This window comes from Sphaeramia orbicularis, chromosome 18 (assembly GCF_902148855.1).
Source record: "Sphaeramia orbicularis chromosome 18, fSphaOr1.1, whole genome shotgun sequence".
Lineage (NCBI taxonomy): Eukaryota > Metazoa > Chordata > Actinopteri > Kurtiformes > Apogonidae > Sphaeramia > Sphaeramia orbicularis.
The window spans coordinates 30,470,417-30,494,779 of record NC_043974.1 but is presented as its reverse complement, the minus strand read 5'-3'; the positions used below and the strand labels follow the sequence as shown (position 1 = coordinate 30,494,779).

The 24,363-nt window shown below is 37.4% G+C and overlaps 1 protein-coding gene across 4 annotated transcripts in view; it reads left to right on the top strand.

Moving 5' to 3' along the window:
• mpdz (multiple PDZ domain crumbs cell polarity complex component) overlaps positions 1 to 24,363 on the top strand; it is a 135,036-nt gene that overhangs the window by 7,256 nt on the left and 103,417 nt on the right. For all 4 annotated transcript variants that reach the window (XM_030161758.1, XM_030161757.1, XM_030161760.1 and 1 more), the window contains exons 2-8: positions 5,375 to 5,471; positions 9,518 to 9,684; positions 15,270 to 15,428; positions 15,725 to 15,864; positions 15,974 to 16,187; positions 17,318 to 17,440; positions 23,167 to 23,367. In XM_030161758.1, coding sequence (XP_030017618.1) covers positions 5,456 to 5,471; positions 9,518 to 9,684; positions 15,270 to 15,428; positions 15,725 to 15,864; positions 15,974 to 16,187; positions 17,318 to 17,440; positions 23,167 to 23,367 — 1,020 coding nt within the window. In that variant the 5' untranslated portion in view covers positions 5,375 to 5,455. The remainder of the gene's footprint in view (positions 1 to 5,374; positions 5,472 to 9,517; positions 9,685 to 15,269; positions 15,429 to 15,724; positions 15,865 to 15,973; positions 16,188 to 17,317; positions 17,441 to 23,166; positions 23,368 to 24,363) is intronic.

The following is a 24,363-nucleotide window of genomic DNA, read 5'->3' as shown; positions in this document are numbered from 1 at the left end:
CAGGATGGGGAAGCAAAATTTACAATATTTTGAGGCAGGGATTGAAAGACAGTGTATGACCAATTAGTTTATTGAAAGTCATGAGAATTTATTTGCCACAAGAAAATTGACATAATAGAAAATGTTTTTATTCTATGTGTCCTCCTTTCTCAATAACTGCCTTCACACGCTTCCTGAAACTTGCGCAAGTGTTCCTCAAATATTCGGGTGACAACTTCTCCCATTCTTCTTTAATAGTATCTTCCAGACTTTCTGGTAATAGTTTTGCTCATAGTCATTCTCTTCTTTCCATTATAAACAGTCTTTATGGACACTCCAACTATTTTTGAAATCTCCTTTGGTGTGACGAGTGCATTCAGCAAATCACACACTCTTTGACGTTTGCTTTCCTGATTACTCATATGGGCAAAAGTTTCTGAAAAGGTATGGATAATAGTGTTAGGTATGATTATGACATCAATATATGTTTGGTTTCAAAACAATTGACGTAGTGCCTGCTGAGAAAAAACAACTAAATGTTCATTGTAAATTTTGCTTCCCCACCCTGTAAATTAAAAGTCCTACTTTAACGAAAAACAAAAATTTGTTCACTTTCAAGTGTCTTTCAAGTCATTTTAAGTCCGTGAATCCACAGCCGACACAAAAGCAAGTCAATCCCGTATCGGCACGAATCCAAAGGAAACCCTGATAAGTCCACCGACAAAAAAAAAAGAAAGAGAAAATGTGCTTGTATTACTATCCATTTATCGCCTCGTTTTTTGTTTTTTGTTTTTTAATCATCATATTAACAACGAATCAACCTATAGATATGACAGCAAGCTCACATATAATACCCATTTACATACAGGGAAGAATTTCATTTGAACTCAAAGAAAACCTTTATCCAATTACCGTCCAGTTTTGACGCAATGAAAAAAAAAAAAAGGTTCCACTCGGTCCCATAGACTCCCATAGAAGCCAGGCTTCAACGGTGAAATGTACTGACCATAGATCGTATGAGGAAACAGCCCAACGGGAATGTATGAGAAGTGAACAATATCGAGTCTGATGATTTGTGATAAAGCTGATTCTGAACCAACTCGTCTGTGAGATGAACGTGTTTTAACACATGTGTAGTCAATGAAATGTCAACACAAACGAACATATTTAACCATTTAATTTTCTTGCAGCCTATGAGAAATCGCCACTGGTGGACACCCACGGCTTATAAACTGGCGCGGCTTATACGTGTACAAAATTGATTTTCTTTCTAAAATTAGGGTCTGTGGCTTATATTCAGGTGCGGTCTATAGTCTGGAATTTACGGTAACCCTTTCATGCATAGGTCACTACAGTGGACAGTTCTTCTCCAGCTGTTCTCTTGTATATTCATGGGTTTTGTTGTTTTAGTTCCATATCAGCCAACACAGTGGACACTTACATCTCATACCCTGACATTCAGACCATTACTGTAACTTTGCTGTTCTTGATAAACCTGATCTGCACTAACATGTTTTAGTGTAAATCAATTGTTATTTGTTAGACAAGAAGGTTTTTTTTTGCATATTATCTCCATGAAGTGAGTAATTACTAGCCTTAGAATATGTTAAAATGTGAGAAAACATCAGATTAGCAGCATTAAAAATGTTTTTATTTCATTGTTTTCATATCACTTTCTGATACTGGATTTCAAACACATTTCTTTTCTTCAAAAATTAAATGCATGGATATTTTTGTAACTCCATAGAAAAAAAAAAAACTCGATCACATTGTTTCTTTTCATGCCTAAGGAGGAATAAAAACACTGAAGAAAAAAATCTTGACTAAGGTTCTCACAATTCATGCATGAAAGGGTTAAATTCTTTTCCGACATCTATCTTTGAAATAGAATGTCATGGACTCACTGCGATATCTGGAGTGATTCCACAGATTAAACACCTCAACAAGAATTTTAAGAACATTATTGACTTCACAACTTTAATAGCTCGTCGGATCATTCTACTTAAGTGGAAAGCTAGAAATCCACCGACATTCAGCCTCGGGGATTTAAGGCAGTCATATTTTGCTAAACCCACTTTTATTAGTCTTTGGTTCATTTATTTATGTATTTGTGGACCCTAATAGTTCAAAAAAGTTTGAATTTGAACCAGGTAATGCAAAGCTATCATTATATTAATTTTGACAATGAATATGAGTGAGATGTTAATTGTGTGTGCTTTTTTTTTTTCTTTCTTCTTCCGTCGTTTTTTCTCACTCTATCAATGCTGTTTTCTTGTCTTTCTATTTTTGAATGTGCGTTTGTTTGTTGTGTTGATATTAAAAATGAAGCATATTGTACCAATCAGGGGATCTCAAATTTGTACTATGATAAAGCTTCGCAATAAAAATATCTGAAACAACATTCTGGCAAAAATCGAGTGGATTTCTACAACCCGTTTTAATTCCTGCTTAATTTGTTACGTTTTGTAACTAGTTACATCACGATATTTGCCCATATAAGGTCAAGTCTTCTGGCGAACATTTCTCAGAATACGCCATAATTGTTTGTCAGCAGCAGCGGTTGTAGTCCATACTGAAAATATGTCCAAACTTTGAGCCGATTACCTAAAATGTTCAGTTTTTGGTTGAACGGGACAGAGCAGCACAGCCAACAACCTGGAGGGGGTGTGGCATGAAGTGGTTCATTTGCATTTAAAGGGCCAGAGCTCAAAACCACCTTTCTGGTGTCATTACTCAGAAATAGGGTTGAAGATGGACCTGTGGAGTTGAATTAATGAAGAATTCAGACCCAAGCAGAGCATTTACAGTTTACGTAGACCACAGGGAAAAGTTTTAAAATGCATAATTCGATTTAGAAAGGCAAAATATCACTCCTTTAAGACCTTATGAACTATCTGGCTTTAGAGAAAATAAGATATGCCACAAGAGGCAGTGCAGCCAAATTCTATACAATGTGGCAGCCTGTTTTATCATATATTGAAAAGATGGACACAAACAACTTATCATTGTAACTAAGGATAATTTTTTTAACCTATAAAGCCAATGGCAACCAAAAACATCTACTGATCTAAAACGTTTAATACCTGTTGATCCACTAATCCTATCAATACATGTAAATAATTGGTGTAAAATACAGTTTGTCATCTTTTCATGGTCATCAGATATGACCCATGTGGACATTCAGAGGTTCTGTAGTTACCATGGAAACCTCATCATCTTCTACAACATTGATTCACCAGTAAAACCCATAGAGTTTGATCAATGACAGTGGAAGGACACACCTGTTTTATGTTCAGTTAAGGATATATTTTGCTGATAAAGTCACTTTTTCTTTAGTTTACTCCATTTCTGATATAGTAACCCTCAACTTCAATCTGGGCTTTTACAAACATCTACACGATCAGTGAATTAAATATAGGAAAACACCAGATTTTCGCTTTGAAAACGCAAAATGCAGAGGATAATATTATAATAAATGGTGATAAAACACTTAAGAAAGGTTAAATAGAGAGAAATATTCATTTTTACGATTGCCACAAAAGTAGCACTGGGTCTTCATGGGTTAAAAATGAATTAATTTTATTTTATTTCCTTTAGAGTTTGTACGGGTGCTTGAAATCCTTGAAAATGCTTGAATTTCAATGTTGTGTTTTCAAAATCTGAAAAGTGCTTCAATTTTAGTTGAAGTGCTTGAAAGTGCTTATAATTCTAACTCTATGATGTGATTTATTTATTTCTTTATTTTTCATAGTAACTCTGCCAGGTTAGATGTGAAGCCACAGCTATTTACAGACAGGTGATACAGTTTGAAAAATAAAACTATGTCAAAAAAGAACATTAGTGTGTGCTCTCAGGTCGACTCCAGGCACATTTTTATCTTAATCTTTGTCTCGGTGCGAGTGTTCCTGAAGTGTTCTCCTTTCATTTCTAAACTTTTTGCTATTATGAAACATAGTTATTTATATATATATATATATATATATATATATATATATATATATATATATATATACACACATTTTAGATGTCTATAGCATAATACAATGTACATAATAGTGATAAAAAGTGAAAAAAAAAATAATCATGAGTACATGTATTCTTGTATATTTGTATTTTACTCCAGTGATAAGGTGCTGGGCTGGACAAATTTGAAAATGACCCTTATAAGTGCTTGAATTTGACCTTGAAAAATGTGTATAAATCCAGTTTATATGACATATTTATATATTTATTTTGGATGTATGAGTTTATATATTTTGATTGGAGTATGAGGTGCAGCAGGGTTGGGAGTAAAAAGTAAGAAAATATTGTTTCCGCAATATATCGCGATATTTCATTTCACAATAGTGTACTGATATTAAAAAGTGCTGTATTGATATTTTTATAGTTTTCACATGGATATTTTGTCTGTTGTTTATATACTAAAAAAGTAGTATTGTGATATTGCAGGTCATGCATGTAGTTTTGTTTAAATTGTTAACACACTTTTGTTAAAATTGTTTTTTCAAGCATGAAGGAATGTAAACTACTTCTTTTAACAATAGCATATGAACATTTGAGCAGGATTTTAAACTGTAATGTCTGAAAAACATAATTTTATTTATTTATTTATTCATTGTGTGTGTTTTCTGTACTGGTAAAGCCAGATGATAAAACGTTATTTATCCAAATCCTACACTTTAGGTTTATACACAGGATTGTTTTGTGATACTGCATTAGTTCCTGTTCTGATCCTATAAAAAAATTGTTTTGTAGTTGTGCATATTTCTGGTGTAATTAAACTTTTCCAGGAAATAATCTTCTACAAACAAGACAAAAAACAAACAAAAAAAATGTTGTATTGTTAATAGTGTTGTGATATATCGCAATATATTTTATCGTGATCCTAGTATTGTGATTTGTATTGTATCGCCAGATTCTTATCAATACACACCCCTAGTTGGGAGTAGGGTTAGATAACTATGTTCTAATATATTAAGTACATTTAATTGTACACTTATGGTTGTTACTTTATAAAAATTCAATAAAAAATCTTTGGAGAAAAAAATAAATAAACAGGTGTAAATGTAAAAAATGGGAGTGTTTGTTAAGTATAAAGTAGCTACCAGCCTCTAGTAAATGGGGTTCAAGCACAGCGGTTCAGGGACTCAGTAAATTGCCTGCAGTGCTTCAGCACAATGGTTGCTCTGTGATGTTATTGTAACACATTCTCAGGAGATAAATCTGGACCTGACGGAAGGGGAAATAAATATATTTTTCCTTCCGTCTTGACCTTTTGAATAAAGAACGTTTAAGAAGCCGGGTTCAGAGGGGACTGAGCTTCTCCTTTTTCCGCTGTTCGGCTCTCCGACCCTTTACGGAAAGACATAACACATTCTTTTGTGTTTCTTTGCAGGCCTTGAAAAAAAAAAAAAAAAAAAAAAAAAGGGAAGAGCTGGAGACTAGTTAATGGGAGGAGATCACATTCACTCTGACAATGATTGAAACAATAGGTAAGTAATTGTCTTGGTGTCTAATGGATAGGTTTGGATCGATAAACTGCTTTTATTCCACACTTGACCAGATTTAAGTCCTGGTGTTGCCACGGTAACTGGGCTGATAATACATTTACCTCTTTCCTCTTAATTTTCATTTTCCAATCTTTTTTTTTTTTTTTTTTTTTGGCTCAGTTGTTTTGTCTTGTCAGTCAGATATCCATCTCCACTGGCTCTGCACCCACATTTGGCTCTTGCTGTGATTTTTTTTTTAATTTTTTATTTATTTATTTTTCCAACCAGTGTAAGAGGCCCTGGATTAGGTTCAAGGCTCTCAGGCTGCCAGTGTTGCCATATCTGATAATATTGCCATATATTTGATTGTTTGTTTGTCCCTGTAGAGCTCTTATTTGTCCAACTGTCAAGCAAGGAGCCAAATTGGTGCTTCTGGCTTCTGTCTTTAAAACCGCAATCTGTGGTCACTCTCAAGACTGGCATGTTGAGCTGGTGGGTCGCCGTGGTGCAGTGGGTTGAGGCTCAAATTCACTTTTCATCTAATATTTAATACGATTTTGGAAGTTTGTACATAAAGTAACAGAGAAAAGTTGATAATCTCAACCATGCCATCTTTTAAATCTCCTCCAAAACCAGCAAATCTCTTAAAATAAACACATACACATTGCGAATCAACTAATTATGAGCCTGGCTGACTACTGGATCCAATATCCAGCGTTTTTACGATGATCTGGATTGTTTTATTGCTTTGGCTCAGAGGCAACTGCCCTTCTCTGCCCGTGTCACGTTGAGCAATGCTGCTTCCTGCACCTTAATCAGTTGCCGATGAATTAGGACTACTAATCAAGGCGCAGAATGAAGTTTAACTATGTTTTACTTAAATGTAGGGGAGCTGTTCTGTTCATTTATTTATCAGAGCGTTATAAGCTTTATAAGAAAGGCTGCTGGGAACACTTTTTTCTGGTCCATTCATTAGTCCCCATTGTGTTATAAATCAATTTTCTCAGCTATTTCAAGTCAGATTGATCTGAAACTCAGTAGGTAGGCTGTTACACGAGATGGTGCCGATTCAAGGACAGTGATTGCATTATTGAAGTTACAGTTGTTGTTGATCAAGGGGAAATGTTCAGTACTATAATTGTGAATCAGGTTCATTCATCCATTTTCTGAACCGCTTAATACTCAAAAGGGTACTTTTGCCCCATCCACACTCATGTGGATGTTTTGCAAAATGGGTGTTTTTCTCTACATTTTGGCCTCTTGTCCACATGTAAACGTTCAGGGTGGCAAAATCTGAGATTTCTAAGTGTAGATTTGATTAGAAAATGGTGATGTCGTACTGCAATATGTTTATTACCCTGCCCCCCCCGAAGGGGAGGCCAGGGGTGTTGTTTTTGGTTTGGTTTGTTTGTTTGTTTGTTTGTTAACACTCTACCAGCAAAACTATTGGTTGAATTCATGCCAAATTGGGTTTATAGATTGCCAGTGACCCAGAATACATGTCATTACATTTTGGGAAAAATACGTCAAAGTTCAAATTTTTTATTTAATTTTTAAAATCTTTTTTTTCCCCCATTTTCTTATAATGGGTGAAATGTAAAATGTCTGTAGCAGCAAAACTGTTGGTTGAATTCATAACACATTTGGTTTGTAGACTGCCACTGATACAGAATAGATGTGATTACATTTTGGGAAAAATAGGTCAAAGTGTAAATGTTTAATGAATTTTTGTAATCTTAATTTTCCCATTTACTTATAATTGGCAAAATTTCAAATGTCTGTAGCAGCAAAACTATTGGTTGAATTCATGCCAAATTGGGTTTATAGATTGCCAGTGACCCGGAATAGATGTGATTACATTTTGGGAAAAGTAGGTCAAAGTTCAGATTTCTTATGATTTTTTAAAATCTTTTTTTCTCCCATTTACTTATAATGGGCAAAATGTCAAATGTCTATAAAACATCAATTTGGTTTCAATTTACTTCAAACTTGGCACATATGTAGAGGCTGTTGATATGCTGACATCAGCACACGCATATACATGATGACATCAGCTGGATCGATGCCAAAATAAGCTACAATATGAGCGAGGGGCGGGGTTTGTTGTGCCTGGCACCACTTGTTTCTATTACTTTGTGTAATGAAGCTGCACCTGAAACATCAAATCCAGGTGGATAAATCAGTATATGACCTGCAGGAGATCAGTGGCAGCACAGATACATTTTACTTTACATCCACATCATGTAAAGCAGGGGTGTCAAACTCATTTTAGTTCAGGGGCCACATTCAGTTAAATTTGATCTGCAGTGGGCCGAACCAGTAAAATAATAACATAATAATATAGAAATAATGTCAACTCAAAACTTTTCTCTATTTTTGAGTGAAAAAAGTACATTTACATTATGAAAAGGTTTACATTTACAAACTATCCTTTCAAATATCGTGATTAACATGAACAAACTTGTAATTGTAACAATATTAGGTCTCAGTTTATCATTTACACATGTACATCATAACCTACGGATCATAGTGGATCTACAAATACACAAAACATTTAGTAACAGGCAGAATATTGTTAAAATTGTACGTACTTCTCTTAAGACATTTCAGGTTGTTCATATTTGTTGAGGTTATTCACATTTTTTATGAAATTATACTTTGTTTTAGTGTAAATACATGAAAATATTTACATTTACAAAGAGAAAAATTTGGAGTTGTCATTATTTATATGTTATTATGATAGTATTTGACTGGTCCTGCCCACCTGAGATTGAATTGGTCTGTATGTGGAACCTGAATTAAAGGGATTGTTGATTGTGTGATTTTTACATTTCACAAATTCATCCCAAGGGCCGGACTGGACCCTTTGGCGGGCCGGATTTGGCCCCCGTGCCGCATGTTTGACACCTGTGATGTAACAGATACGCTTCCACAACCTCAACCCGCACTTATTATTGCTGCTTCATGACAGATTCAAGCCTCTGCGTCTGCTACATCTAGTATTATCCACACTACGACACACAACTATGGTTTGTCTGACCGGACCAGTTTGTCCACACCCCGATGCAAAACTGTCTCCGGAGATATTTGGTAAAATGAAGATTGTGTGGACAGAGAAAGAAAATATCCATGTTAGTGTGGACAGGGCATGATACTGCAAACATATGGCTCCAAATCCTGGTTATCGGTCTCCTAACTCGAACATATATATGTAGTAGTTGGTGGGAAATGATAGAAATAACTGCCTAGAAGCAGTGGCGACTAGGAAAAAAAAAAAGAATCTGCTTGGGCTCAAATGTTATTGGCTTGTTTACAACCTTTGTTCAAACAACGCTTGTCAGTGCAAAAAATGCTTTGGACCTTGTGCACGCCATATTAGGTGTTAGTCACAGTTGGTGAGCTTTGGAAATTGCTTCATTTTTGTCCAGATGATGCTGGGCTGGCCCATCCTCACTAACAAGCCACTCTGGAGTTGCTCGATTGTGGGGCTTATGCAGGGTCCAGCAAGCAAGTCGGAGTGGGCCCGACTCTTTTATCTTTTTCCTCCTGATACCCATTCTACACTCCTGTGCGACCCACCACTGACCCTAAAGGCAAAAAAAAAAAAAAAAAGGCAAAAAAAAAAAGGAAACATTGCTATTCCGAAAACAAACGGTGCGTTGAAAATGGAGTTTTTTCTACTTGTGGTGAAAAACCTGAAGCTATGTGATTTCGATATCGTAAGGTCTGTTGGGCACCAGTCAGCCTTAGCTAAGCCTACAGGTTGTAATGTCTGGCTCGCTCCACACTTCCCTTATGTGTCATTTACATATCATTGTTAAACACAACAAAACACAAAGCATGTAGCGTATTAACTATAGAACACGGCAAAGGCATGTTCTCAATTCAAAATAAGCTACTGGAATGAATAAATGTCTGACTGTTCCTGCCTTTGAGTGGATATGCATCTGTCCTCATCACCTCTCCACCTCTATCTCCCACTCCTCCTCTGCTCTGCCTGCATCCACTCCTTCAATCTTACCGTCACTGAAATATGTGACGGCTTACAGATACACAGCGTGCCTTGCAGGCGGTGGAGCGTCTCCAGGCCAAACTCAAGGAGCGGGGGGAGGTGCCCACTGAGGAGAAGCTCAGCCTGCTCAAATCAGTGCTCCAGAGCCCCCTCTTCCACCAGATATTGGCCCTGCAGAAGACTGTCCAGCACCTCAAAGACCAGGTAAACCCCAAAAACCACTGATAACGTTAATAAAAACATTTCACATGTTCAGCTGCAATGCTACCACTTTTATCTCTCCTGAAAAGATTTACAAGTCTTTCTGGATATGGATATTTAACCCTTTCATGCATGAATTATGAGAACCTTTGTCAAGATTTTATTCCTCCTTAGACATGAAAAAAAAAAAAAATGCACTTGAGTTTTTTTCTTTTTTCATGTAGTTACAAAAATGTCCATGCATTTAATTTTTTAAGTAAAGAAGCGTGTTTAAAACCCACTATCAGAAAGTGAGATAAAAACAATGAAATAAAAACATTTTAATCCTGCTAATCTGATGTTTTCTCACATTTTAACATAATCTAATGCTAGTTATTACTCACTTCATGTAGATAATATGCTAAAAAAAAAAAAAAAAAACTTTTTGTCTTACAAATAATTGATTTACACTCAAACATGTTAGTGCAGATCAGGTTTATCTACAACACCAAAGTTACAGTAATGGTATGAATGTCAGGATATGAGATGTAAGTGTCCACTGTGTTGGCTGATATGGAACTAAAACAACAAAAACCCATGAATATACAAGAGAACAGCTGGAGAATAACTGTCCACTGTGGTGACCACTATGCATGAAAGGGTTAATGTTATGGACGACTCATGCAGGCTCAGATTTCTATACTGATGCAGTTAAAAGTGGATAGTGTACAGTAGGGCTGTATATCGGCAAGAATCTGGCGATACGATACAAATCATAATACAGGGTGACACAAAAAAACGGGAACTTTTTAACAATCCAATAAAACCAAGAGTGATGGAAGAAAAATATTTTATTCATAGTAACTGAAACCTTAAACCATGCCATTTAAGAAACAATGATGGAATTTTCATTTTTTAAAAATGACTTCCTGTAGATGGCGTCCTCCTGTACGAATGCATTCTTGAAATCTGCTGTTGAGATTCCTCATTGACCGCTGCGACATCTCAGCTGGGATACTGTGAATTTCATCCTGAATTCTCTGTTTTAACTCATCCACAGTTCTTGGTCGAGTCGTGTACACTTTACTCTTGAGATAGCCCCGCAAGAAAAAATCACAAACGGACAAATCTGGCGATCTAGGGGGCCAGGGAACGTTACCGAATCTTGAGATCACACGGTTACCGAACAATTCTCGATTGCCGTGCAGTGTGTGATGTCGCTCCATCCTGTTGAAACCAGGTTTATTGAACGTGTGGAAAATTGTTCAATTCAGGTGTAACGAAGGATTGTAACATCTCCACGTAACGATTCGCAGTGACAGTGACTGAGATCCCCTGTTCATTTTCAGAAAAATAAGGTCCGATGATCAATGGTTACTAAAATGGGGGTGTGTTTACTTGCTCAAGGTCACGTTCTCGCAGTGCTGCCACTTGCTCATGTCCGCCAATACGCACTTCAAAAATTCCCGTTTTTTTGGGTCACCCTGTACTAGGATCATGATACAATATATCATGATATATCATGATACTGTTAAAAAGGCAATTTTTTGTTTGTTTCTTTTTTTAAATGATGATTTCCTGGAAGAATTGAATGACACCAGAAATCTGCACAAATACTAAACACATTTTTATTTGATCAGAACAGGATCTAATGCTATATCACAACATTTTTCTAATTCTTCTGGTTTCCAAAGGAACTAAAATCTGCCTCTCAGACAGTAAAAAGTGCTTTTAGGATTCTTCAAATAACAACTACTTAATAAAACAGTGTTAAATAATAATAAATAAGATATAAACAAAGAAAACTAAAAAACAACAATTAACCTCCGCCATATCTGCATTTGAATAAATACCTAAAAATATCGATACAGTACTTTTCAATATCGATACAGTATTGTGAAATGAAATATGAAATACGCGATATATTGCAAAACCGATATTTTCTAACACCCCTAGTATACAGTGTAAACAAAGGAGCATTAACCCATAAAGACCCAAATGTCCAGTGTCGACCAAAACCATCTACTGACCTAAACTGTTTAATACCTGCTGATCCACTAATTCTATCAGTACATGTAAATAATTGGTGTAAAATACAGTTTGTCATCTTTTCATGGTCATCAGATATGACCCATTTGGACGTTCAGAGGCTCCGTAGTTACCCTGGAAACGCAGTCATCTTCGACACCATTGATTCACCAGTAAAACCCATAAAGTTTGATCAATAACAGTGGATGGAGACACCTGTTTTATGTTCAGCTAATGATATATTTTGCTGATAAAGTCACTTTTTCTTTAGTTTACTCCATTTCTGATATAGTAACCCTCAACTTCAATCTGAGCTTTTACGAACATCTACATGATCAATGAATTAAATATAGGAAAATACCAAAATTTCACTTTAAAAATGCAGAGGATAATATTATAATAAATGGTGATAAAACACTTAAAGGTTAAATAGAGAGAAATATTCATTTTTGTGATTGCCGCAAAAGTAGCACTGGGTCTTCATGGGTTGAGAATTAATTAATTTTATGTTATTTTATTCAGGGTTCATACGGATGCTTGAAATCCTTGAAAATACTTCAATTTCAGTGTTGTGTTTTAAAGGTCTGAGAAGTGCTTGAATTTTAGTTGAACTTTTTTTTCAATTTTCTCTATTTCTAGTATAATAACCCTCAACTTTTATCTGAGGTTTTGTAAACATCTACATGATCAGCGAATTAAATATAAGAAAATACCAGATTTTCACTGGAAAAAAACACTAAATAAAGAGGATATTACAATAAATGGTGATTAATCACATAAGAAAGGTTAAATATAAAGAAAATTCATTTGAGAACTGAAACAAAAGTAGCACAGGGTCTTTATGAGTTAATAGAATTGTAGGGTTGTATGAATATAAAGATACTCGAGTACTGTGATATTAAGTTGAAATACTGTACTGATTCTAAATAACACCATTGACTTTTAATAAATAGTTTACAATTCAGAGATTTGTGGCAATTTTTGTTGTGTAAAAGTTAATTTTTCATGTATATGGTGGTGTATTGTCTTGTATCAGCATAACTATGGTTCAACATTGTGACGCTTGGAATGCATGATACATGTAAATAAAACTCCATATTTGGCTTTTTGAGAAGGGTTTAACGTGCATTTCCATAGAGCACTGATAATGAAAATCTAATTTAATGGTCAAAACTAACACACACTTTGACGCACACTTTTTCACATACATTGACTTGTAACCTCTGTATCGTTGTACGCATTATATGCAAATATGTGCTAATATGCATCCCTACTTCACAGTGCTTAGTACAAATAAGCCATATTTAGTTCCCAAGATGCTAAAGCACTACTGAAAATCAGGCTGAAAGTTAAGCGGAGAGAGGTTTTAGTTTGAGCTTCATGATTTCGTTGTGTTTGTTGTTGTGTTGGTCATCAATCAAGAAGTGCGATGTTCATTTTTTTTATTTTCATAAATGTTTTACATAAGTCTGAGTCCTATTCGCCACCAGACGCACACTGGACCTTTTAATTGCAGCCTCTTGTGATTATATAATTGCACAGGCTGACATTGTGAGTTGATTAATTGTGCTGCTCTAGTCTTGTAGACATTTAAAGTTCAGCTTTTTTAGAGATTGCAGACTACCAGGAATAAAAAAAAAAAAAGCAGAATAGTAATAAAAATGGAGGTATTAATGTCCCACTGACTAATATCAGGCATTTCTTTAATCCATAATGTAATAGGATATTTTCTACATTCTGTCATAAGATTGCCTGTTTTTTTTTTCTTCTTTCTTTTTTTTTTTTCTTGTTCTCTGGGTGACCTCACTGATTCTGTTTTTGGCTTGTGTCAAGACACACTTGCGCCCACAGTTTCAATCCCTATCCCCAGACGTGTTACTGCTATGGCCAAATTGCTGTCAGGGTTCACACCAGCCAGATGTAATGTCACTACATGAGCAGAGATGGTTGGTCTGTGTCAGGAACTCTTTCCTCGGACTGATTCTCCCCCTTGTGAGAAGAGCACACTGAGTCGAAGGAAGGAGCGCTGAAGTCACTGTGGAAAGGGGCCGGCGTAAGCGCTTAAGAAATTGAGATGAAAATATGTGAGCTATGCCGTGGGAGGCAGGGATGCTAGAGCCCTTTACCCCTTGAGGAATTTAGATTATAAAAGACCTGCGTTTTTTTGTGTGCTGGCGATTTAGGTAATTTCAAAGACGTGCATTCTTCTGAGTCCATGTGCTGGTGCATGCGTGTTTGTTTTAGCAAGAAAAATCATTGTGAATTCCTCCGTTTTTTAAAGGCACCTACTGCACATTGTAATAACAGTAAAGAGCTGTATATTAGTAAATGCAACAGATATGAGTCTCTGCTGTGTTTTTATAAAGCTTCCAAACTCAACTGCCCCCCCCCCCCCCCCCCCCTTAAGCACAACCAATTTGGAGAGAGGCTGTGTTTTGTGTTCTGTTGTGAGACGAGAGCCAGACACATAAACAGACACACTGTCTGTCTTCTGGCTCTGCTAGTTAGGCCTTGCTCAGCCTGTGTCGCTATGGTGACGAGGCCTACTCTCCAATGAGAAAGAGGCCACTTCGGCTGTGTGAAGTGGGGCAGAAACAATTTCTTAAATGTGCAAGAACCAAACTGGAACTTTAATCCTCTTAGCCGGGCCCCAGCTAACAAAGCTCATGCATGAGGACAGCAACTTAGCAGCATGCTACGCTAACTTAGCTCGACCCGTAGGGTTTTGTTTGCAGTGTGCAGCACTAATGTGTCCTGTCCAATGCAGTTTGGCGTCTGAGGACTAATCTGAAAATGTATTTAAAGCAGGCGTAATTCACAGACTGTGCTTCTCTAAGCTCTGAAAGTTACTCCGTCAACTTCCTAATGCAAGTTCACAAGGACAGCTTAAGCAATGCCATATGCTGTATGGAGTGTTTATAGAATTATAGCAGTGCATTAGGTCTGTCCTTTTGAATGCAATTCAGTCAGTCATAAACATTACACCCTTTGGCTAATGAAATCGGAAAAACTGTTTTATGTAGTTGTCACGTTCATGTAATTCATCTGCCACACAAGTAAAGTCATTGCAGTAATTAAAACCGGAGCACATTAAGGCATCCAGATGGCCAGTGATGCTTTTCCCCCACCAAGATAGAAATATTGTATTTGGAGCCTAGTTATTGTTGGAACATCAGCTAAAAGCCATTATCTCCTGAAGGATTAGGCTGCCATAGATCCAGCTAATCATGGTGGGATAACACACTGCTGGGCATCCCAGAGGCTTTAGATACCCAGACTTCAGCTTTTGGGTGAATAAAATCTAATGTTTACATTGGTTTTAGGAATGAGGCATACTGTGTTTTGTTTAAACGTATAAATTTGGCTTGGATCTAGGCCACTGACTGCTGCTCTGTGCACCATTATGACACGCTGCAAACTGGAATCCTAACAGTCGGCATTACACCTCATTTCATGGACGTTCAGTGCCAGTGCGAATGTAGTCTGATTGCTTATTACATCTATGACATGACACTTGTTTTTATCTCTCGGTGGAACATCTGTTTCATTTGCTGATGAATTCTTTTTCATTGCGGCTCTAGGGGAACGTCCCGTCGTCTCGAGGGAGTGACCTCAGCGATCACGGCATTGCAGTCAAGCCCAATGGCAGCCATCATTCCTACTCCGATATCTCAGCTGCTGCACACGTCAATGGCAAGACATCAGAAGATTTTGAGCACATTCTTCACACCATGGCACAGGTATAATCACCTGAAAACCTGTCTCTTTGGAGTTAAAATATCAACATAATAACCCTTGCTAATATTGCCTGTCTGAAGTGTACTACTGAGATCACCTGGAATAGATCTTGCTTAATTTAAACAAATATCTCAAGAGTGAGAACTACAGAACTACCGACCGCACACGGTGATGTTTTCTCTTGAGGCACTTCAAATAGACTTCTAAAGTTTGCCTGTAGCTTTGATGCGTTGCTGTAGCAGCGTGGGGGCAAAGTGGAAAAAAAAAAAAAGAAAGTATGTGTGTGTGTGTGACACAGGGGCGCTACGTGACGCATGTGGAGCTACAGAAGCCGGTGTCAGGAGGTCTCGGGTTCAGCGTGGTGGGCCTGAAGAGCGAGAACCGCGGAGAGCTCGGCATTTTTATCCAGGAGATTCAGCCAGGAAGCGTGGCCCACTGGTACGAGTCAAGACGCCGTCGTTTAAAGATTGCCCAGGAGACAGACTTCAGAACTAATTGAATAACCGAGTTGCTGCGTCTTTCTCTGTTCTGCTTCTTCGTCCTGCAGCGATGGCAAGCTCAAAGAAGCCGACCAGATCTTGGCTATTAACGGCCAGGCCCTGGACCAGACTGTCACCCACCAGCAGGCAATAGGCATCCTGCAGAGCGCTTCAGAGAGGGTGCAGCTCATAGTGGCAAGAGGACCAATACCTCAACTGGCCAGTCCTGTGGTATCCCGCACACCCTCTGCCGCCAGTACACTGTCTGCCAACTCCAGCGCGGTATTATTAACAAGAAATGTGCCAACAGTGCAGAAACGCTCACATTTTGACATTTTGTTTTGCTGTGTGCACAGTCTACAGCGTGCAGACATTCTAATCACATACAAACACAGACGCAGCTCTATTATAATAATACGACACCACAGCTGACAAAGGCCTAGTGTGTGTTCCCGTTTGAAACCGAAGATGAAAACTACCATGTGTTAACGATGCAAAAATTATTTAACCCTTTCATGCATGAATTATGAGAACCTTTGACCATATTTTTTTCTTGAGTGTTTTTGTTCGTCTTCAGGCATGAAAAAAATAATGCAATTGATTTTTTTACAAAAATTTTTTATGAACCTATTTTTCGTGGAGTTACAAAAATGTCCACTTAGCTGGACACCATGCATTTAAGTTTTGAAGCAAAGAAATATTTATTTAAAAATCATCATCAGAAAGTGATTCACTGTGTGAAAACTATGAAATAAAAACATTTTTAATGCTGCTAATTGCTAAATTGCTACTGTTTTCTCACATTTTATCACACTCTAATATTAGTTATTACTCATTTCATGGAGATAAAATCCTCCTGAGACCCAGGAAATTGACAGTTTTAGCTTTTTTACATTAAAAAAATTATCTTGTTTGGAAATTGCATAATGCAACAGTTTTTTCAGATACATTTTTAAAATTATTTTTATTTATTAATTGATTTTTTTAATGGAATATCCTTTGCAATGCACAGCATTTTTAAAGTAAAACTGTCAAACTTTTGTCCCCTACAGAGGACAAAATGCATTGCTGGGTCTCAGGAGGATATGCAAAAAAAAAAGGAAAAAAAAAGTTTGTTCATTACAGGCTAATAACAATTAGCAATTGATTTACACTAAAACATGTTACTGCAGATCAGGTTTATCCAGAACAGCAAAGTTACAGTAATTGTATGAATTGCAGTTTATGGGATAATGCATAAGAGTCTACTGTGTTGGCTGATATGGAACTAAAACAACAAAACCCATGAATAAACAACAGAACAGCTGTGGAATAACTGTCCACTGTAGTGACCACTATGCATGAAAGGGTTAAAAAAAAAACAAAAAAAAAAACAATGATTATGATTTTGTTTGTTATTTCTTGTCATCCAGTGGCAGCATCTGGAGACCATTGAGCTGGTCAATGACGGCACCGGCCTGGGCTTTGGGATTGTTGGAGGAAAGACCACCGGGGTTATTGTCAAAACAATCCTTCCAGGAGGAATAGCTGACCAGGTAAACGCTCTTTGGAACTGTTTTGGATGCTAGAGGTGGTCTATCTGACAATTGCTGTGGCTCACGTGGTCTTACTGTCTCCAAACTTATGATTATTCAGATGGCGTTTAGTAAAGTGAATCCACGCTATGTCAACAATCAAACGGAGCTGCGTAGCTAAATGTACAGCTCCACTGATCAGACAAATTACTTCCTGTCTCTTCCCTCCCTTATTTGATGTACATATAAATAACAGTAAAATACAACATGTAGACATCAGAGTGGTGGACGCAGACCTGCTTATAAAACCAAGACATTTTTATCCGAGTGAGGCGTTCGAGAAGTCAACAAAGTACGACTGCCATGGAAAACGCAAGCAAACGGCAGACTGTAGACTGTAGATTTTTGCCAGTCCCCAAATATTTTCCCAATCCTATCATTCCCTGCCTTAATTCTCAGTGTCAACAAAAGACTGCTGGGCAAGTGTCTGATTAAGCGCCAGAATGTGAAAAGTGCATAGTGGGATGGGATTTTTACTTTAAATTGTGTCGTTGTTTGATTAAATTACAATTCACTGCTAATTACAGCTGTTTATTAACTATATATTTAGATTGTCTAATAAACCCCAGTAGTAATAGCTAGAAATTCTCTGTTTTCAGTCTAATTTCAGTTCAGTTTTAATCAGTATGCATCATTGAGTGAACATTATTTCCATATACTCAAAAATTATGCAAGAACAAGATTAAAAAACAAACAAACAAACACTAAGAGAACAGCTGTTTTATCCAAATTGAGATAACAGATTGCAATTAAATTTATGAATTGTGATTAAAAACATCAAAAATGTGATTTTTGGCCAAATCCCTCATTGTTTGTTGATGCCACACAAATGATGAAATGTGGATGATTTCTTCCACCTGACTGTTCCAGACTGTTGAAGAAGTGTCTGTTTAAAAAGCTTAGGCCTATAATTGTGGTGGAAATATGATTTAAAGCTGCAGTGTTTGGGCAAAAATGCTATAATTACCTTCCAGGATATTGTAATTCAAGTGGTCTGAGGACTTCTCATCTACTCCTTGCTGTGTTTTCAGGCGTAGAAAATCGACCTCATGATGCAGAAATCGTCTGCTCACAAGCATTTTCAGACAAATAGTGGGTTAAAGATGTGATTGACAGCTGACCTGGATGGGATTCTATTGCACTAAATCATCCAAGCTTGGAAAAATGGCTCCAGTTTCCATAACAGCATCAGGCAACTTATAAACTAGTGATGCTCCGATCTGGATTTTTTTTTTTCTTTTTGCTTCTGATCTGATTTTTTTAATGAGTAGTTTTGCCGATACCGATCTGATACCGACACTTTTTGCTATGAAATTTTGATTTCAATTTGGAGTCATTATTTATAGGTCAGGGGTGTCAAACTCATTTTAGTTCAGGGGCCATATTCAGCCTAATTGATTTAAAGTGGGCCGGACCAGTTAAATAATATAAATAATAGGATAAAACCTGATAAATAATGTCAACTCCAAAGATTTTTCTATGTTTTTGAGTGAAAAAAGTCAAATTTCATAATAAAAATGTTTACATCTATGAACTGTACTTGAACATATCACGAACAAATATGAACAACCTGAAAATTCTTTAAAAAAAAAAAAAAGTGCAATTTTATTAATATTCTGCCTTAGTTTATAATTTATACATATGCATCACAACTTACAGATCACAGTGGATCTACAAATACACAAAACATTTAGTAAGAGGCAGAATATTGGTATAATTCCAAAGACTGCTATTCAGAAATTTCAGGTTATTCACATTTTTTGTAAAAGGCTAGTTTGTAAATGTAAACATTTTTGTGTAATTTTACTTTTTTTTTTTACACTAGAAAAAATTGTAGTTTTCATTATTTATAGGTTTTTATGATAGTATTTTACTGGTCTGACCCACTTTAGACTGAATTGACCTAAAATGATTTTAACATCCTCGACTGTTAATATCTTCAGTGTAATTTCTGCATTTCATAAATTCATCCCAGGGGCCAAATTGGACCCTTTGGCGGGCCTGGTTTGGCCCCCAGGCCGCATGTTTGACACCTGCGTTATAGGTTATCATGCTATTATTTTACTTGATCGCAATTGGGCTGAATGTGGAACCTGAACTAAAACATTTGTGACACCTTTGACTTTTAATGACTTAAGTATAATTTTAGCACTTTCCAAATTCAAACTGTGGGAAAAATTAGAACCTTTGGCTGGGTGGTTTTGGCCCACGGACTGTATGTTTTCCACCCTTGCTATAACGCGTCTATGGGGGTGCGTTCTGTGCTGTACGCACCTCACAATGAGTACGCACAGACCATATGACTGTAGAAAGTCAAACTTAAGATGCTTTTCTAATTCCTCTAATTCCCCTACATTTGTGGAGCTCATTTTCCTTTTCCCTACTTACAGAAACTTTAATTTGAGGGGGAAAGATGTTTCTTTAACCCTTTCATGCATACTGGTCACTACAGTGGACAGCTATTCTGCAGCTCTTCTCTTGTACAGTACAGGCCAAAAGTTTGGACACACCTTCTCATTCTTCGCATTTTCTTTATTTTCATGACTATGTACTTTGTAGCTTCTCACTGAAGGCATCAAAACTATGAATGAACACATGTGGAATTATGTACTTAACAAAAAAGTGTGAAATAACTGAAAACATCTCTTATATTCTAGTTTCTTCAAAGTAGCCACCCTTAGCTCTGATGACTGCCTTGCACACCCTTGGCATTCTCTTGATGAGCATCAAGAGGTAGTCACCTGAAATGGTTTCCACTTCATAGCTGTGCCTTGTCAGGGTTACTTAGTGGAATTTCTTGCCTTATTGATGGGGTTGGGACCATCAGTTGTGTTGTGCAGAAGTCAGGTTGATGCACAGCTGACAGCCCTATTGGACAACTGTTAGAATACATATTATGGCGAGAACCAATCAGCTAAGTAAAGACAAACGAGTGGCCATCATTACTTTAAGAAATGAAGGTCAGTCAGTCTAGAAAATTTCAAAAACTTTGAATGTGTCCCCAAGTGCAGTCGCAAAAACCATCAAGCGCTCCAACGAAACTGGCTCACATGAGGACCGCCCCAGGAAAGGAAGACCAAGAGTCACCTCTGATGCTGAAGATAAGTTCATCTGAGTCATCAGCCTCAGAAATCGCAAATTAACAGCAGCTCAGATTAGAGACCAGATGAATACCACACAGAGCTCTAGCAGCAGACACATCTCTACAACAACTGTTAAGAGGAGACTGCGTGAATCAGGCCTTCATGGTCAAATAGCTGCTAGGAAACCACTGCTAAGGAGAGGCAACAAACAGAAGAGATTTATTTGGGCCAAGAAACCCAAGGAATGGACCTTAGACCAGTGGAAATCTGTGCTTTGGTCTGATGAGTCCAAATTTGAGATCTTTGGATCCAACCGCCGTGTCTTTGTGCGACGCAGAAAAGGTGAACGGATGGATGCTACATGCCTGGTTCCCACCGTGAAGCATGGAGGGGGAGGTGTGATGGTGTGGGGGTGCTTTGCTGGTGATGCTGTTGGGGATTTATTCAAGACTGAAGGCAACCTGAATCAGCATGGCTACCACAGCATCCTGAAGTGACATGCCATTCCATCCGGTTTGCGTTTAGTTGGACCATCATTTATGTTTCAACAGGACAATGACCCCAAACACACCTCCAGGCTGTGTGAGGGATATCTGACCAAGAAGGAGAGTGATGGAGTGCTGCACCAGATGACCTGGCCTCCACAGTCACCGGACCTGAACCCAATCGAGATGGTTTGGGGTGAGCTGGACCGCAGAGTGAAGGCAAAAGGGCCAACAAGTGCTAAGCATCTCTGGGAACTTCTTCAAGACTGTTAGGAAACCATTTCAGGTGACTACCTCTTGATGCTCATCAAGAGAATGGCAAGAGTGTGCAAAGCAGTCATCAGAGCTAAGGGTGGCTACTTTGAAGAAACTAGAATATAAGAGATGTTTTCAGTTATTTCACACTTTTTTGTTAAGTACATAATTCCACATGTGTTCATTCATAGTTTTGATGCCTTCAGTGAGAATCTACAAAGTAAATAGTCATGAAAATAAAGAAAATGCAAAGAATGAGAAGGTGTGTCCAAACTTTTGGCCTGTACTGTATGTTCATGGATTTTGTTGTTTTTGTTTTTTTGCACCTATCGTTATTAAAGTTTTAACACATTACATATGTTTTCTGACATGAATTGGTAACATTGTGTAGATCTCCCCTTAACGTAATAGTTATAGTTTTCACGCAATTTATCAGTAAATACATGTTTCTTTGCTTCAAAAATTAAATGCATGGTGTCCAGCTGAGTGGACATTTTTGCAACTTCATGAAAAAAAGGTTCATAAGAATTTTTTTTTTTTTTATTATTATTATTACTATTTTTTTTAACCCTTTCATGAATAGTGGTCACTACAGTGGACAGCTATTCTACAGCTGTTCTCTTATATATTCATGGGTTTTGTTGTTTTAGTTCCATATCAGCCAACACAGTGGACACTTACGCATATGTAACTTTGCTGTTCTTGATAAACCTGATTTGCAGTAATATGTTTGAGTGCAAATCAATTGTTATTAGACTGTAATTATCATTTTTTCTTTAACAAAATGGGTTTTTTGTATATTATCTCCATGAAGTGAGTAATTACTAGTATTAGAGTATGTTTAAATATGAGAAAACATCAGATTAGCAGCATTAAAAGTGTTTATATTTCATAGTTTTCACTGTATATCAGTAAATACATGTTTCTTTGCTTCAAAAATTAAATGCATCGTATCCATTTGAGTGGACATTTTTGCGGCTCCATGAAAAATAGGTTCATAAAAAGCTGTCAATTGCATTTTTTTTTCATGCCTGAAGAGGGATAAAAACAGGGGGAAAAAAATCATGATTAAGGTTCTCATAATTCATGCATGAAAGGGTTAAAATGTTTTGTTTTTTTTTTACTTTTTTTTTTTGTAGATGTATTTTATTTATTTTTCATAAGAAAATTTTCAATCGCATTGGGTTTTTTCATGCCTAAAGAGGAATAAAAACACTCAGGAAAAAATTCTTGATTAAGGTTCTCCTAATTTGTGCATGTAAGGGTTAAGGGCCCCTCTTGCCCCCCCGATAACCGGGCCCAGATCAGCCCGATCTTGTGACTAAATCCGATCAGATCTTCTAAAAAATTCCAGATCAGCAGCCGATACCGATCTTTAGATTGGATTGGGACATCCCTACTATAAACCTGGCCAAAAAAATTAAAAATAGTCCTATGCTCTAATATTTAGCCTCACGACAACCCCAGATTGTAACACTGCCCCCACAGGCTTGTACTGTAGGCACTATGCATGATGGGTAATTGCTCCATCACTCTGGAACAGGGTCAGTCTGGACTCATTAGACCACATGACCCTTTTCCACTGAAACACAGTCCGATCTTTATACTTTCTGCAAACTGGTTGTTCACCTCATGAGAAGCCACTCTACTGTATCAGTTAAAAAGTTAAAGAACTGAAACTAATCACTTGTTTTCTCGGAGGGAGTGTATATTTATTTTTAGTCTTTTCATTTGGACAGAGCGCTCTTGCAGTTATAATTATTAACTTTCATGCCAACACGTTTTTACCCTCACTGACAGAATCCGTATGGGTTTGTTTTCTGAAGCCAAACAAAAGTAATCTTTGAAAACCTTTGTCTGTCAGGATGGCCGCCTGCGCAGTGGGGATCACATCCTGAGAATCGGAGACACTGACCTGTACGGTATGGGCAGTGAGCAGGTGGCCCAGGTCCTCCGGCAGTGTGGAAACCGTGTGAAGCTGGTCGTAACTAGAGGCCCGGTGGACGAAACCCCCTCTGTCTCTGCAGTCATGCCGGTCGTACTCCCCACTGTCAACGAACAACAGGTATTTACAGATGAGTCCAAGTAGCAAGCATGCTTTAATGTGTAACTAATTAAAATGTATTCATGCAGCACTTTTCACACACAAAAAAAAAGTACACAGGAATAAAGGCGACATAGTACAAGCTCATTAATGAAAAATCCAAGCAAGATAAAAGCAATAAAAACTAGAAGCACTCGGAGAGCGCAGACCTCCGCCAAGGCTGATCAGTGCCCCCCCCCCCCCCCCGTGGGCCCCCCCACGCCAAGGAGGTTATGTTTTTGCCAGGGTTTGTTTGTCTGTCCGTTAGTGTGCAACATAACTCAAAAAGTTATGGACAGATTTTGATGAAATTTTCTGGTCTGCGCCCCCCCCCGTGGGCCCCCCCACCCCCGATCACCACCAAAATTTAATCTTTTCTTCCTTATCCCATTTCCAACAAACCCTGAAAATTTCATCCAAATCTGTCCATAACTTTTTGAGTTATGTTGCACACTAACGGACAGACAGACAAACAGACAGACAAACAAACAAACCCTGGCAAAAACATAACCTCCTTGGCGGAGGTAACTATAAAAAGTATAAAAGGATTTGATAGGACAAGAATTATACACTCAGACACAGACGCAACAGAAAATTGTCTCGCCAAGACCTGGAAGTACAAGACCTCATAATGTATAATAATTAGGGATGTCCGATATTGGCTTTTTTGCCAAAAACCGATATGCCGATATTGTCCAACGCTTAATTTCTGATTCCGATATTTACCGATACCGCTGCCGATATATGTGGGATATTAAACTAATTTTAGGTAACATCCCATATCTCCTGTCATGGAATTAACATATCATGCCTAATTTTATTGTGATGCCCCATTGGATGCATTGTCAAATGCAACAAGGCTTTCAAAATGTAAACACTGTCTGTGCAAAAAATACATACTTCAGCTTAAGTTGTAGAAAAAATGCCATATTTATTTATTTTCTCTCCCTCCCTCCATGAGTCTATTACAGTGTGGCA